At 62.5% G+C, this 15687-nt stretch overlaps 2 protein-coding genes across 6 annotated transcripts in view; one reads left to right on the forward strand and one right to left on the reverse strand.

The window, feature by feature from the left end:
* Window positions 1-8880, forward strand: part of LHPP (phospholysine phosphohistidine inorganic pyrophosphate phosphatase) — a 141015-nt gene extending 132135 nt beyond the window's left edge. The window contains exons 7-8 of one of the 2 annotated variants that reach the window (XR_014295122.1): window positions 4234-7177; window positions 7485-8880. Coding sequence is in view for 1 of the 2 variants with exons in the window: in XM_082633821.1 (XP_082489947.1) it covers window positions 4234-4330 (97 nt within the window). In the remaining variant the exon portion in view is untranslated. Of the gene's footprint in view, window positions 1-4233 lie in introns of both variants that reach the window. The other variant, XM_082633821.1, reaches the window with a different exon arrangement.
* A 105-nt stretch (window positions 8881-8985) lies between these two features.
* FAM53B (family with sequence similarity 53 member B) overlaps window positions 8986-15687 on the reverse strand; it is a 148684-nt gene continuing 141982 nt past the window's right edge. For all 4 annotated transcript variants that reach the window (XM_082633795.1, XM_082633794.1, XM_082633796.1 and 1 more), the window contains one exon: window positions 8986-13198. In XM_082633795.1, coding sequence (XP_082489921.1) covers window positions 12836-13198 — 363 coding nt within the window. In that variant the 3' untranslated portion in view covers window positions 8986-12835. The remainder of the gene's footprint in view (window positions 13199-15687) is intronic.

The following is a 15687-nucleotide window of genomic DNA, read 5'->3' on the forward strand; positions in this document are numbered from 1 at the left end:
GCTCAGCGGCCATGGCTCACGGGCCCAGCCGCTCCGCGGCATGTGGGATCTTCCCGGACCGGGGCACGAACCCGTGTCCCATGCGTCGGCAGGCGGACTCCCAACCACTGCGCCACCAGGGAAGCCCTATGAAGCATATTTTATGGGCGGATTTCTTCTTCCCTCTTGGGGTGGAGTTCGTTTGACTGGACAGTAAACCTGGCCCAAGGGCCAGTGAAGGTCCGAGGAGAACAGTCCTGGGCCAGTCGCCCAGGGGATGACGGGGATGACGAATCGGGGTTGGGGGGTTTTGCTGGGAGAAGTTCCGGTTCTTTGAGCAGCCACTGGCCTCACTGTCGAGGAGAGAAGTCAGGAATCTGATGGGAACTGGTGGGAGGGGGCACAGAGCGGGGACAAGGGGTGTCAGCGCCTGGGCAGGTGCAGCCTGAAGATGTCCCCCTCCCCTGACAACCCCCTCCTGAGTGGTGGCTGGGGCACCGCCCCGTCGGGGAGCCGGGCCTCAGGGCTGCCTTCCAGCCCCAGGGACAGCTGAGGGAGACCCATAAGGGCGTATCCCGGGCCATGCAGGGCTGCAGCCTTACGCACACAGGCCAGCACGAGGCAAGACCAGGGGCCAGGGGGCCAGGGCGCTGGTACCGCCATTGGGACGTCCCCTAGGGTCCCGGCCTCCCCACCCCTCCTGCTGGCAATGCCTGTGGGTACACACGCCCACCCCACCCGCCAAACTCACTGTCCGCCCTGCGCCTCAGATGCTGATGTGTATCCGTGTGTCCCATCTGTCTGTCCCCCCGGCAGCCTATGTGCCCAGGGTGGAGCCCAAGGCCGGGTCCTGGCCAGTCTCCCTGCCCGGCACACAGTGCCCTGCCGGCGGCTGGCTGCGCCCTCACGGGTCGTGACCACCGTGCTGAACGCCCGCATGAGGCCTGCGGGGCCCCTCCAGCTTCGCGTGTCTCCCGCGATTCTCCTGGGATTACCTTCATCTAGAGACAGGGACGCCGCGGCCTCGAGGTGTGCGCGCTCACCCGAGGTCACCAGGTGGGTGAGGGATGGAGCCTGCTACGCTCAGGGCACAGATGAGCAAACTGAGGCAGAGAGATGGTTTGCCAGGGGTGGGTTTACTGCCCATTCAGGTGCTCCATCTCCATTTCTCAGAGGGCGCCTCCTGCCCACCTGCCAGCCCAGCTCGCTGTGCCCTGGGCCAGGCCAGCCCCTCTCAGGTGGAGCCACCCAGAGAAGCATCCCTTCCCCCACCTCCTTCGGAACGACCTGAGGGAGGGGGCGCCCCTCAGTCTGTACAGGGGAGGGGTTGTCTGCACACCAGGAAGGCCTGGGTTCCCAAGGAGGAAGCCCCTCCCGCAGGAAGGGCTGTCCACAGAGCACCTGGGCGGCCGGGAGGCCGTGAGCGCCCGCCGCCGGGAGGACCGAAAGGAAGGGGCCCACAGAGGGTGGACGGCCAGGACCAGGGCTCCCCAAGCCTTTGCTGCAGAAGCCCAAGAGGCAGCTGGTTGAGGCTCGCAGGCCACTTGTGGTCTCTCTTGCACATTTTCTTCTTTTTACAAAGTTTTAAAAATATGAAAACCATTGTTAGCTCAAGGGTTGTACGAAAACAGGCTGCCGGAGGAATTTGACCCATAGGCCATAGAGAATAGCCGCAGTGATGGGAGATAGACACCTTATATATGTGAGATTATATGCCACCTTTTTAATTAAATTTTCGAGGTATAACGTATACCTCAAGTGTATGTTACATATGCATGTTTATGTGCATATAAAGTGCACTGAAAATGGAGAATGTGATGCAGTTTCCGCCATGTGCCACCCCTGTAATCACCAGGTCAAGATCTAGAACGCTGCCAGCACCCCCATCCCATTCCCCCAGGAAGGAACCATCTTCTGGCCTCTGCACGGGAGGCTGGTTGTACCCGTTCCCAAACCTGATACAAACAGGTCGTCTGGTTTGGGTTTTTCGTGCCTGGTTCTTCGGCCCGCCGCGATGTCTGTGAGAAGGGGTGGTGGATAGACACTGCAGCGTGGCAGGTGATTCACTGTGGGCGGTGTTGTCCTGTGCTGTTCTGACATGTGCACGTACCACCCTCTGTCTCTCTGTTCTCCCGCTAATGGATATTTGTGCAGTTTCTGCCTTTTTGCTATTGTGACTGAAGCTGCTCGGAACATTCTAGCACATGTCTTTGGTGAACATGTCGATACGCTTTGGCTGTGTTGCATACCTAGGAGTGGAATTGTGTGTCACAAGTAGGTGCCCACATGGTTTTCCAGAGTGTGTGCCACATACAACCTTTCGCTATTAACAAGTGAGCATTTCAGCACTGATGGAGAACAACGTGGATCTTAAATTCCCATGTTCACTATAGATGGTCTGGATCTGGCAGGAATAAAATAACGATCCCTTAAAATACCTCCACTGCCACGAGAGAGGTGCTGATCCTGTGGGTGGTGGTGAGGGTCCCTGTGCACTCGTCCCCTTGTCTTGTCCCCAAGGCTCATGTCTGGGGCCTCACCTCTGGGGGAGTCATGTCCCCTCCGCAGCACCTGTCTGTGAGTGTGTCGATCCCTGAGCCGCAGGGTGGCCACACTCGAGAAGACCAGAGGAGCGATGCCTGCCGGCCCTGGCGTCTGTAGGTGGCCTCTGCGTGGAGTGGGCGCTGCCCACCGTGACCTTCCTGGAGGGGGTGGGAGCGTCCAGTGGCAGGGCATGCCCTTGGAGGCTCTGGCACCCAGAGTGTCGCTGGGAATCAGAGGAACCGGGTCAGATGCCGGTTCTGCTCCCCCTGCGGCATGGCCTCGAGCAAGTCTCTGAACCTCGCTGAGCCCCCATTTCCTCACCTGTCAGAGGGGGGCCCCTGCCTCCTCCCCGAGGATGGAAGGCGAAAATGACGTGAGACGTGGGAGGGCCGTGCCTGGGGTACTAGAGCAGGAAGGGGGGCCGCGCAGAGTCAAAGGGGGGCCCTCCTCAGTCATAAGGAGTATCCGCACTTCCCTCCCCCTACACCCCTGCCCAGGTCCCAGGCCTCAGCAGCCCCTGGGGAGGGGGCTTCTAGGCTCCTGGGCTGAAAGCTCTTTAAAAGAAAAGATGCCGTTGCCCAGGACAGCATTTTAGGGTCACGTGTTTCATAGATGCCAAACCCTTCAAAGGGGCAACTTGACTTTAATGATGGTGTCAGAGCCAACTTCAACCACTTCCTTCCAGGCCAGGGTGGGAGCTTCCGAGGTGAGGGCCCGGTGCTGGGAGGGTGACTTGTGCTTTCCCAGGGCACTCGGGTCAGACCTTGGGGTAGTCAGAGTGGCCCCTACACCCGCCGAGCTCCAGCCTGTGAGCAGTAGGACGGCCCTTCCTGTCGCCAGGACCCCACGCTCCGGTTCACAGCCCTCCAGGCTGCCCCCAGCCCCCGGGATGAGGTCCCAGTCCCTCCCGCAACTGTCACGACTCTGGGGGACGTTTCCTGGAGCCCAGCCCGAGCCCCTCCTCCCTCCTGTGGCCGGGGCCCCAGCCCCATGGCAGTCCTCCTCCCCCCGCATGTGTCCACCTGGAGCCCTGCTTTGCTTCAGGACTCAGCCCGCAGCCCCCACCATGGAGCACCCACACGGGGCCCCCTTGGTGCTGCACGGACCCCACAGGCATCCGCAAGCATCATGTGGTCTCGCTCCCCTTGTCCTCCGCATCCAGCGGGACCTCAGGGAATACAGCAGGGGATGGATGAAGGCTTTGGGAGCTTCTAGCCCCCCAAATCTCAGCCAGAGAGCAGCTTTGCCGGGAGCCTTCCTCTGCTGGGTGGGAGCAGCCTCTGAGGGTGCTGAACAGATGGTACAGGAGCCCCCTGGGGTTTGGGCAGGAAACTCAGAGAAGGACTGAACTCAGGGCCCTGCTCTCAGAGGTGAGATCCTTCTGCTGGCAGCACGGACGGAGCCGGGGCCAGTGGTCACCACCACAGGGCTCCGAGCAGGCTTCCAACAGGAGGGGCACAGAGAGGAGTCTAGGTGGACGGACAGTCAGGAGGGAGGTGTGTGTGCTCTTGAGTTGCGGCGGCCGGGCCTGGGGCGTGGGGAGGACAGGGACAGCCGTTGGCCAAGACCAGCCTGCCTGATGGGGCACAGAAGGGCCTGCAGGTCTCCTGAGGGCAAGGCCAGGCCTGTGCTAGGTGCTGGGAGGCAGTGGCTTCCGAGGGGTCACCTTGGGGTCACTGATCCACTAAGCTACGGTCCTGCTCTCTGCAGGCCCAGTGACGAGCATCACCCGGAAGTAAAGGCTGATGGGTATGTGGACAACCTTGCGGAGGCTGTGGACCTGCTGCTGCAGCACGCGGACAAGTGACAGGCCTTCTGGGAGGGCCCCTAGCCTCCTGCCACCCTCCCCTGTGCCCAGACCGTCCGAGGCACTGCCCTCTGGCCTCTGGCCTGGACGGCCAAGCGAGAGGGTGCCAGCCAGGCCGTTCTGGGCTGCCCTGCCCCTGAGCCACCAGCCCCTCCTCTGTCTCCCTCTGCCGACCCCCCTCCCTGCTCTCCGGTCACATCTCCCAGCCTCCTGGGCGAACTTTGATCCCCACCTGCTGGCCCATCCCCTGCCTGTGCTTCCCTGGTGAAGTCAGGAGGTGGGGCCCATCTGTTGAACCCCCAAACCCATTCGCTCTCCAGTCGGCCAGTCCTTTCAATGCACTACCGAATCGGACTCAGGCGTTTGCCCACTGCCTCTTTTCAAACAGCACTTGAGTTTTAGAGAGGCGCCTGGAGAAAGCGGGGACTCCCGAGCAGAGTCCTTGCGGCCAGAGCCGAGCCAGCCTCCCCGGGACTGCCCAGCGGCCCCTGCCCTCACCTGGTGTCAGAGGGACCGCTCAGCGCTCCCCACGACCCCCCCAAACAATGCAGCCCGCCTTTCCTATCCCAAGTCACCTCTGGAGCCCAAACGGAGCGGCTCCCAGGGGCACTTTAAAGACTGCTGTCCTTCAGAGCGAGAACTGTAACCTCTGGAATCCAGGTGGCAGGTGGAGGGTACCTTCTGGAGCCTTAACTCGGTAGATTTGAATGTGTCACCCCCAGGAAACTAACGGTTAAATCAACTCTCTGCCCTGACCTGCAGCGACTCTGGCTCTGACTGTGCGGGGCGGGCGGTGGGGAGGAGGCACCGTCCCTGATCCTGCCCTGGACTTGAGCCCCTGCACATCAGGGGGCCAGGGCCCTGAGACACCTCGCCTGCCTCAAACCCTTTGTTTAACGGAGGGGGAAACTGAGGCCCCGCGGGGACCAGGTGGACAGGGCAAGCGTGGGCCTTCCTCACGCAGCAGCCCGAGGTGGCGGGCGGTGAGCTGCGGGCTTCCCAGATTCACTCACAGCCCAAGTTTCAGGTTTCAGCATCAATCAGCAGAACAGATAACTTGAATGCTCTGTTTCTCCCCAAATCCATCCAGAACCCACTGACAAATCTTGGGAGACTCCTCATGAAAGAAGTCGTGAATCTTCCGTAACAGGATTTCCATTCAACGATGGCAGATGATGATAGAACGCTTGGCCCTGAACCTGAGTCCCCAGCACGGGAGCCCAGGGCCGGCGGGGTCTGTGCGGTCCCCAGGCCTTGCCCGCCAGGCCGGCCGCCATTAAATCAGGATTAGGAAGAAATGGTGGTGGCTGAGTCTTTTCATCAAGATGAGAGGCCCCCTGCCAGGCTCGGGTCATTGGCTTGCAGGGGAGGAGGGGCGTTTGGCCTGTTAGCTGGCAGACATGCAGATGGCCTGCTCCTGGATGGAGTCCCCTAAGTCCAGCTCGTTAGGTGACCAGCGCAGTGCGGGCAGCAGGCACCGGGGCTCGGAAGGCGACTGTGCGGGGACGGGCCTGCAGCCTTCTGTTGGGTTTGTTCCCTCTTTTCTTTCTTTCCTTTTTCATGGGCTGCCCTTGCCTGCTGTCCTCAGCAGGGGCTTGCAGGCAGGGCGGTTTGGTTCTGGAGGAAGGAGGCTGGGGGTCCCGCTCTCCATGGACAAGCGGGGCCTCCCCTTGCGAGCTGCTGCCTGGGAGTGAGGACAGAGAGGGACTCAGAGGGGCAGCAGGCGCAGACCCCCGCTTTGGGCGGAGAACACGCTGCCCACCCGCCCCGAGCTGTGGGTTCTGTGGACACTGTCATCTCCCCATTTTACAGATAAGGAAACTGAGGTGCAGAGAAACTGACTTGCCTATGGGCTGACGGCTGGCAAGGGCAGAGCCGAGGAGCAGATCAAGGTCTGACCCTGCATCCCACGCCCTTTCTAGTCGCTTCCACGATCCCTCCACAGGGGATGACCTGCGGTGGCCCCGGTGGCTGTGACTTTCCAGGCGAGGGGCACCCTGGCATCCTCCCAGTGGAGATGAAATGTGCCTCAGGATTGAGGTCCAGCCCTACTCTGGGGGTGCCATGTACCCCCGAGCCTCAGCTATCTCATCCTTCCCTGAGCCCTGTCGGGGACCAGGCCCGGCCAGGCCAGGGTGCCCCATCGCCCCACTGGGGATGCTGACCCTTGTCCTGCTGCTGCGCCGGGGGCTTCCCAGAGGTGAGGATGACCTACCTCACCCCTGGGTCCTTCCAGCTGTCGGGCCCTGGCCTGATGCCCACCCTCCTTCCCCACCCCCAGTTCTCAGGCCAGAGATAGACGGAGCCACAGGCCACGGGTAGGGCTGGAGTTCAGGGCTGGCAGTGGCCTGAGGACCTGTCTGTGGTCAGGAGACATGCCCCAGATCTGCCACAGGGCCAGCAGACACTCCAGGCTCTGGGGCCGCCCAGCAGAGCTGCTGGAAGGGGTAGGGACAGGTGGGGCGAAGAAGAGGGCAGGACGGGGGCACAAGGGCCTCACCTACCCCCAGATCTCCCAGCTCAAGCGTCCACACGGTACCAGCCCTGCGTGAAAACCCCATTCAAACTGGGTTAATCCAGCAAAAGTTTATCGTCTACGAGGCTTCCAAGTCCAGGCCTGGCTGGATCCGGGTCCCAAGAAAGTCCCAGGCTGACCCTGGGGCAGGGCAATGGCAGCTCCAGCCAAACTCACACGGGAGAGGAGACGGGCGTGGCCCCAGGAGGACATCCACACCATCCTCTCGCTGGGAGCTGGGAGCCAGGCTGAGGGGTCCAAGTCCTCGCCGGCAGGTGTGTGCCCACCATGGGGCCCAGACGGCTGCGGCGCTTCTCTCCTCCTCAGATCAGGTGAACGAGGTCCCTGCAAAGGCCTGGCCTACCCGCTGGGCCACGCCTGCCCCTCTCGGGGAAGCGGGCGGGCAGCGGCAGAAGGAAGGGGCACAGGGGTGGGGACGCTGGGAGGGACACGCGTGGGTGCCTGCTGGGTGCTCACGGGGCCACCTCCCACCCGGCCTGAGTATCCACTAGGTCCCGCTTTCCCGCTCAGAACTGACCCGCTTTAGATGATAAACTGGACACTTTGTATCATCTCATTTTTTCTAAAGTTTTGATTTTTTTAAAAGTAAGATTATAAAAGCAATATGTGTTACTATAGGAACATTAACAGGAAAGTTTACAGAAGAACCACACAAGTCACTCAGAGCCTGACCACTGTTAATATTTGGATGCAATTCCTTTCACCCCTCTTTCCATGTGGAGATAAATGTTTTAACATAGTCTGGACTGTACTGTCTGTCTGGTGTGGTACTGGGGTTTTTTTGGTGTTGATTCTCTCATTTAAGCCCCGAGAGGGTTACAAGCCCTGTCTGCATATGAGGAGGCTGCCTGGAGTCAGCGTATGTCCTGGTGGCCCACAGACGGTACCTGTGTCAGCTGCAGGCGGTCCACAGAGGGGCCAAGTCCAGAGGCCTGCAGCCGGACCCAACGGCAGGGCATTTGAGCTGCTGCCCAGTGAGCCCCAGAGCCTGTGCCCAAGACGGTGTCCTCCCCCTGCCACAGGGGAGGCACCACTGGGTGAGCTGAGCCGGGGAGATGCTGCTCCACCTGGGCCATGCCCCGACAGCAGGGCCGGCGCCAGACCCAGATCCAGACCCGAGCACAGCTAGGGTTGTCACCTGAGGGGGGCAGGTAAGGAGCTATTAGGGCTGTAGGTCCAACCGGGGCCACTCTGTGGAAGCCTTCCCTGCCAGTCGTGGGAGACGTGAGGCTGGGTCCCGGGGCCCCTGGGCTTTGGGGCTGCAAGGCTGCGCCTCTCACCCCCAGCCTCAGCCACAGCAGCCTTGCTTCACCTGCTTCGTGAACCAGACGTTCATTGACCATTTTGTTTGAAAAAGGAACGGCTGCTAAAGAGAAAACAAGAACAGTCTGGACGGGGTGCTCTTGTGTCTCGTTCCCAGAGGGGGCATCCCCTCAGGACCTACTAGATCTCCAGGCAAAACCTCTGCGGTCAGATGATGTGGGCCAACCTTGGGTTATAGAAATGACAGAAGCCTCCCTAAGCCTGTCCTCGAGGCTGCAAACGTCCTGGTCTCCTGAGCTTGGTTAGCGAGGGGTCCCTGACTTGAGGGCCAGGCACAGCGACCGTGTGCCCTGGAGCCCACTCTGAGCTGAGCTGTGAGCGCTGGTGACCCCTCAGCCCGAGCAGCACAGATCTGAGCCGTGCTGCCCTCCGAGGAGCATGGGGTCCCAGCCTGCGCCCCCTCCCTGGCTACCCTGGTGGGCAGGGGGCCCCGCAGGCCCACAGGGCTCCAGGCCAGGCGCATCCTGGAGCAGCTGCTGCGTGGCCTTGCCTGGCAGGCATCTCCACCCGGAACACACAGGTACTAACTGCCCCGGTGCTGGGGGCCCCCGGGATCACAGCCGTGGCAGCGGCCAGCACCCCCGTCGTGGTCGCTCACAGCCTCCTGCACCTGAGCCTCTCGACAGCTCTGAGATGTCCACTCTCCCCGTTTTACGGACCTGACCCTGAGGCTCGGAGGGGACAGGAGGGTCCAGGCTCCGCCCGTGCCAGTCCAGACCGAAGGGTCCCAACGGCAGAGGGGGGACCCTCCGATCTGCCACACCCAACAGAAAGCACACAGCCGGCTCCCAGCAGCTGGGTATTGAACCAGGAAGCTTTATTTACACAGTAAAAGTAACAAGCAAATTCCTGAGAGACTAGAGCGGCTCTAGTGCAAGACAGTCGCGGCCTGTGCGGAGGACAGGCTGCGGTGGGTGGAGGTGGGGGACAGACCCAGCGCCTCTGCACCCAGCGCTTTGCCCCGGGCAGGGGCCTGGCCCAACGCTGCCCGTCCTGGCCGCCACACTTCCTGAGGCTCCCCAGTGCCCACGAGGTACAGCTGGGAAAGCGCACACGGCCCCAGAGACCGCCGACTCGCCGTCCCCGCGCCCCGGGGCATCGCCCCCCCGCACTGAAACACAATTTCTTTGCCAAAGAGACTATGCTAGAAGGACAGACTATCCTACCTAGGCTACAAGATCTCTGCTGCGGTTTGGGATTTTTTTTTTTTTTAATCTTTTTCTCTTCTCTTTCAAGAAGAATGGTTTTCTCTGGCACCAACGGGAGGGGTCTGGCCAACTGTGTGGCCGTGGCAAGACACGGCACAACTGCCTACACGGAGGCACCGCCCTGGCCTGGCTGCCGCCCCAGCGCCGGGGTGGGGGGGAACCGCTCGCGCCCCAGGCCACGGGGCCTGAAGCGGTCATCGTTCGGGTGACCGGCCCCGAGGCCAAAGCACACGCGACTTGAGCCCGCGGCGGGGCATCCAGGGCTTGCGCTGAGGCCCCTGGCAGTGCCAGCCGGAGTGCGGAAACGCACACACCAACCCTGCCGGGAGACCCATTTGGATGTTGGGTTTGTTTTTTTCTAAGGTGGACTTCTCCTTTATTTAAATTTTCTTTCCGCGTACAAATTCACAAGACTTTCCTGCTACAAAAATTTTGCTGAAAAGTAAGGCTTTCTGAGAATGAAAATTCGTATGCGTGATCAGAACAAGCTCTCCTGTGGCCTGGATGTCGTGTCTGCCTGTGGGCCCTGGGCTGAACCCCGGCCTCCACCGTGAGTAAGGCAAGAGGGTTTGCGGTAATGTAAACGGCGAGGCTGTGGCCCTGGCCCCCGGCCCGGCCCTCACAGGCAGCAGCCCGTTAGTCCAGCGGCTCTAGCAGGCGCTCCCTCTGGAGTGAGCAGGGATGCCCCGTGACAGGAAGCCCCCCCTCCCCACCCACGACCCCGTTCTTGTCCTTCAGGGCCCCCGGGGCCGGCGGACAGCCTGGCACGGCCCTCCCTCCCAGCTCTGAACTTCCTCAGAGGCAGGAGTTCATGGGCTGCAAGAGGCAGGGCCCCAGCAGAAGTGAGGCTTGGGGGGAGCCCGCCAGGCCACCTGCTGCCCGCCCAGGGGCAGCCCCCCGGGGTCAGAGGCAGCCTCCCTCCAAGACCGAATTCCCGGTGCCAGAAGAGCGGAGCACAGACGGGCCTCTGGCAGCACCTCCTGGATGAGGTCTGCTCTCTGCAATGTAGACCGACAGGAAGCCACCGGAAGGCCGTCTCTCTCTCTGAGCGGGGTCACTGGCCGTCCTCTCCCCTCCCTGCTGCTGCCGTGGGCTTTGTCGAGGAGCTACGGTTGGGGCAGGAACAGCCAAGAGAGGCTGAGGCGGCTGGAAAGGGCCAAACCCCGCCTTGGGCTGGGACCCCTTCTGCCTTTTGGGTTGATAGGACCAGCCTGCAGGGAGGTGGGGACGATGGGGCCACTGCTTGTCCTTCCCTGCCACCAGGCCTGGTAAGCGGGGAGGTGACCGGCAGGGTCCAAGGGCGTCACCTGCACCACAGGCCCGTGACACCCACCCACCGCCACGTGCCTTCCCTCCCGGCCCCGAGGAAAGGCCCATGCTGGCTGAGTCTCGCCCCTCTCGGTGGGTGAGGGAGGTGGGATCCTGCTTGTCCTTCCCCAGGAAGGACTGCTGTCCTGCGTGCGCCCTCTATGGCCACTCTCGGTGCGGGCCAGGTGTCATCACCTCCCACCCCAGGCTTTCTGAGGCCGTGAGGCGCCACCATGTACTCTGTGAGTTCATACGTTGGTCGCTGGACGCCACCAAACAGCTGCCCCAGCCTCCTCTGGATCAGCTCTAAGACGACGAGCCACCAAGCGGGGATCAGGTGAGACGTCCTTCCCCACCCAGAGCCGCCGGCTGCCTGGTCCGACTCCCCAAGCTCCCCCGGGGAACGTGCCTTTGGAGGGACCTGCCCAGCGCCCGCACACCCGTTACGCTCTACAACCTGAGGCTTTCAACACAATCTTGGGGGGCCACGGAGTTGGGGTTTTCTGCAAGCATCTTAACGGCTGATTTTAAAGAAAAGCCAAGTATAAATGAGAACTTGAGCCCCCTCGCTTTTGATGTAAAAAAGTAAAGGTTTAAGTAAAGTTTCCCAAATACTGTCTCTCTCTCCTCAGTGGAAAGAAAGTGAGAACCACTTGTACTCGACCTGCAGCGGTGAGGCACCCGCCGTGAACAGGTGAGCAGGGGCAGTGGCTCTGAGAGAGCCTGTGTCGCGGCAGCGAACTCCAAAGGACGCACAGGTGTGTTTAGCCTCACGGGAAAGAGAGCCACGTGCTCACAAGCCGACCCAACTGCTATCGTCTGAGGAAGGCGCCAAGCTGCTAAAAGCCGGATTCCAAGGCAGCAGAGCCCAGGTGGCATGTGTGCAAGTGGGGCTGGAGAGGAGCTGTCTGGGAGGGAGACGTCGGGGGGGCGGGGGGCGGGGGGCCCGGAGCCCGGGGAGGGTGCGCGCGCGTCTCGCTCTATGCCCGCGGCGGGGAGAGGCACTCGCCACCCTCTGCTCCCCGGCCCACCTGGCCCACCGACAACGAGCCTGCGCGTGAAGGCTGCGGGGCCCCAGAGCGGCCAGCAGACGCCCTCCGTCCTGAAACGAGCGCAGGGCCTGGGGCCGTGCGCCTGCACAGAAGTCCTGCTTCCTGAGGACGTTTTCAAGAGGTCGCCCTTTTATGGTGACATCGCTCCACTCACCTGACGCTCCATGACAGGTTGGTCACGGAGAATGGCTGCCAGCTGCCGACCCTGCCAGAGCAGCCCCCAGAGCGCCAGGGAGCCCGGGGCCAGGCCGTCCACGCCGCAGGAGGGGCTCGTGGCTCTGCCTTTGCGGCCAACAGAGCCACCAAATGTCTACCCAACTAGACGGCCTCTAACGAGCGCCCCGAGTTGTTCCCTGGACCCTGAGAGTCCAGATGTGGAGGCCGCCCGGCAGCCCAGGGCTGCTGTGCCCCGCACTTGGCATTAAGGCTAAACGGTTCTGGTGGTCTGGTGTCACCACGGAAGGAAGCCTCTCCCGACCCCGCCCAGGCCCCAAGCGGGAGACCTGGGAGAGAAGGCACGGAATACGACTGAGGGAGGGAGGGCGCTGTGGGCCGACTCCCCCCCGACTGAACCTGAGCAGGAGGCCGAGAAGGGCCGTGACCCCAGCGGAGGGACCCGAGCCCGGGCGGAAACCCGGGCCGGCGGTCAGCACATCGAGCAGGCCGGCCCTGCCGCAGCGCCACGGGACTGCCCAGCGGGGACGGTGGGACGCTTGCGCCGACGTCCCACGGGAAAGAGGGGGAAGGAGACCGAAACCAAGAAGCTTCTCTCCCGGCCGTGGCAGCTCCACGGAGTGTGGGTGCGGTGCTGGTGAAAGGCTGAGACCCTGCACCGCGGGCCCGGCCAGGCAGCTGGTGCTGGGCCAGGACCCCGCGGGCGGGACAGCGTCTGGGGAGGTGGTGGGCTCACTCCTGGGCCCCGAGGCTTCCCAGGAAGCGCTGATCAGGCCCAGGAGTGGGGCTCCCCCGGGGGCCCTGCCCAGCGCCCGGCAGGAGCGGGGTGCGGGGGTGGTGGCGGGAGGCCCGTGGATTCTAGCGCACCCCCTGCCCTGCCCGCCCCACCGCCAACCGGGGCCTCTCAGTTGTTCTCTATCTGCTCAATGTCCAGCTCGCCGTCCAGGGAGCAGGGGCTATTGTGGACGGCCCCGCGGTCCCGCCAGGCCGTGCCCGGCTCCCCACGCCCACCGCAGCCCTCGCCGAGGGCGCAGCCACCCGCCTCCTCGCAGCACGGCTCCTCCTGGCAGGCGGGGTGGTCGTCCAGGGACGGGGGCAGAGGCTCGGGAATCGGGGTCCCGGCGGGGGTCCTGCCCCCCGTGCCGGAGGCCGAGAGCAAGGCGGTCCAGGACCTGGTGCTGCTGATGTGGAGGGCGAAGGGGCTGTGAGGGCCGCAGTCCTCCGTTCCTGCGCTCAGGCAGCTGAGGCTGCTGAAGGTCTGACAGTTCTGTGGGGGAGACAGACATACACGTCACTCAGGGTCACGTTCTTGGAACCCAAGGCCCGCACGCCCCAGCCAGCCAGGCCCAGGCCCCTGGGGCTATCTGCTGGTGGGCCCGCCGGGCAGCGGAAGACCACCCAAGTCCTGGCCTCCTCCCTGACCTGGGCAAGGACAAGGATAACGTATGAAAAAATACCCCTGGCCAGTGAACACCATGTTAATAAAGAAAATGCGAGGTGCAGCTATTCATCTGCAAATTGGCAAAGAGGACCAGCTTGCTAACCCCCCAGTTCTGGGGGCACTGCGGGGGTGGGGATTAGGGGCGTGCCCAGAGCCCTTCACACACAACCTTTCTGAAAACGGATCTGAACCCTTCATCAGAATTTTTATCTGAAGAAAACAACCCGGACGCATGCAGAAATTCAGTGACATGAACGTTCCTCGTCACGCTGTTAAATTGCAAAGAAGAAAGTGACCCAGATGCCCTGCGATAAGGGTTCCATAAAGCATGTCTTTTCAGACAAGGGAAGCCTCTTTAGCCATTAGAAGAACACGGCAGGAGTGGATTTACTGACGCAAAAGGAAACACCGCCAGGCCGCACGGCTGCACAAAGGGGGCACGGTGCCCATGCCACCCTCTCGCCATGATAGGAGGGGACATGGGCCAGGACGGTTGGGTTGGCGTCCACGTGGTGCACGTCACTGCCACCCGGGGGGCCGGTTTCCACATGAGCCCTGGGCTCCTGTGCCCTCAACAAGCACTCAGGTGACGGATGCTGCAGCCCTGCTGGGGAAGGGGCTGGGCTCACAGCTGGGGGCCGCGGAGAGACCCGCAGCCTCCCTAGGCCTCGGCTGCCTCATCTGTAAGAGGCGAGTGATGGTCCCCGCCTGTCCCACGGGGCCCTTTGAGGCCCCGTGAGAGAATGTGGCTGCCCAGGGCTCTGCACCCGCAGGCTCTGCCTCTGCAAGGGGCCAGCCTGGAGGAGGCAGCCGAGGGCCGGCCCGTGGCGGGCAGAGCTTGAACATGGCCCAAGGGTGCTTGGGGCCACCCACTCACAAAAGGGGGCAGGCCCGGCACTGCGCGCCGACGGGTTGAGCTACACGCCTGCTCTCCCGGCTGAGCACAGAGTCAGGACGGGGAGCTGTGCAGACGAGGGTGCCCACGGCCCAGCCCCACTGGTCCCCAGCAGGACTAGCAGCAATGCTGTGCCTTCTCGGGACGAGACAGGAGAGACGTGTGTCGAAGGCAGCAGGAGGGAGTCTGGGCTTCGGCTTCCTCCCTGTACACGCTGGGGACTTGGGGGCGCAGGGAGCACCTCACGTCTGCCAATGCCAAGGTCACAGGCCTGTCCCGAGGGCCCCGGTCCTTTCACAGGCGGCAGTGTCTGTATGTCACTTTGAAATAAAGGTGACCACCGGCTGTCACAGCGGGCAAGCTGCTGCAACAGGCTTGGCAGATGGAAAGGGAAAGGCACTCTCTCTGGAGGAAAGTGGCCGGGCCTGCCGTACGCGCTCGCTCACCGTCCCCACCGGCGCCACGGCGGAAACCGCTCTGATGGGTTTGCTTGTCTTGAAATCCTTTGATTAACTGAGAAAGGGAGGCTGGGGTACTGGTGGGGTGGGGGGCTCTGGGATGGAGGAAAGAAGGGCTGGGCCACCAATCAGACCTGAGACGCTGGCCCAGGTCGTGGTGGGAGCCAGACTGGGGACCCTCGTGGTGCCCCTCCTGGGCCACGTGGGGCTCGCTGAGGCCCCAGGCCATGTTCCCTCCGCTGCCACAGCAGAGGGCCGGAGGCAGGTCCTCGTGCAAAACGGCCGCCAAGATCCTCCGTGTCCTCAGGTCAGAACACAAACCTACTGCTGTGTGTGGGCAGAGGCCCCAGATGCCTGCGCCGGGAGGGTCCCTGGGGCCCCTTCTGCCTCCCAGCCACTCTCCTGACTGGCCTAGACCTGAGCCAGGACGAAAGGAGAACTGGGTAGAGAGACAAGAAAGAGGGAGGATGGCTCAGCCCGGGCCTATAGAAGCAGCGGTGTGTAAGGAATTTCCGCGAATGGCAGTGTGACCCCTGTTACAAATAATAGCGCCCAGCGTAAACCCGACGTGCTGTGAATGGGTCACAGGTGATGCCGAGACCCTGATGCCCTCAGCCCTACGAACATGTGTTAACTAAGGTGCAGGCAGCTGCCTGACTTCATGGCACACGTCACAGCCTGTGTCTGGGCACTAATCATGTTAAACAGCAGCCACGCCAACAGCAGGGTGCTGGGGACCCCAGTTTGTGGGAAGCTTTCAGAGATGCGGCTTTTGCCTCAAGTGTGCCCTGGCGAGGCCTGAGGTCAGAGAGGCTGTTACAGTCCTGGGTTCCGCCACACGCAGGCTTGATGGCTTCAGACAAGACCTTCCAACCTCTGGGCCTTGGCCCACCTGACAAATAAGGGCTGGGCCAAGGGCACCTGGGAGACCCCCGTTCTGAATGTCTGGAATAACTGGGTCC

This window comes from Mesoplodon mirus (assembly GCF_964341445.2).
Source record: "Mesoplodon mirus genome assembly, chromosome: 2".
Lineage (NCBI taxonomy): Eukaryota > Metazoa > Chordata > Mammalia > Artiodactyla > Ziphiidae > Mesoplodon > Mesoplodon mirus.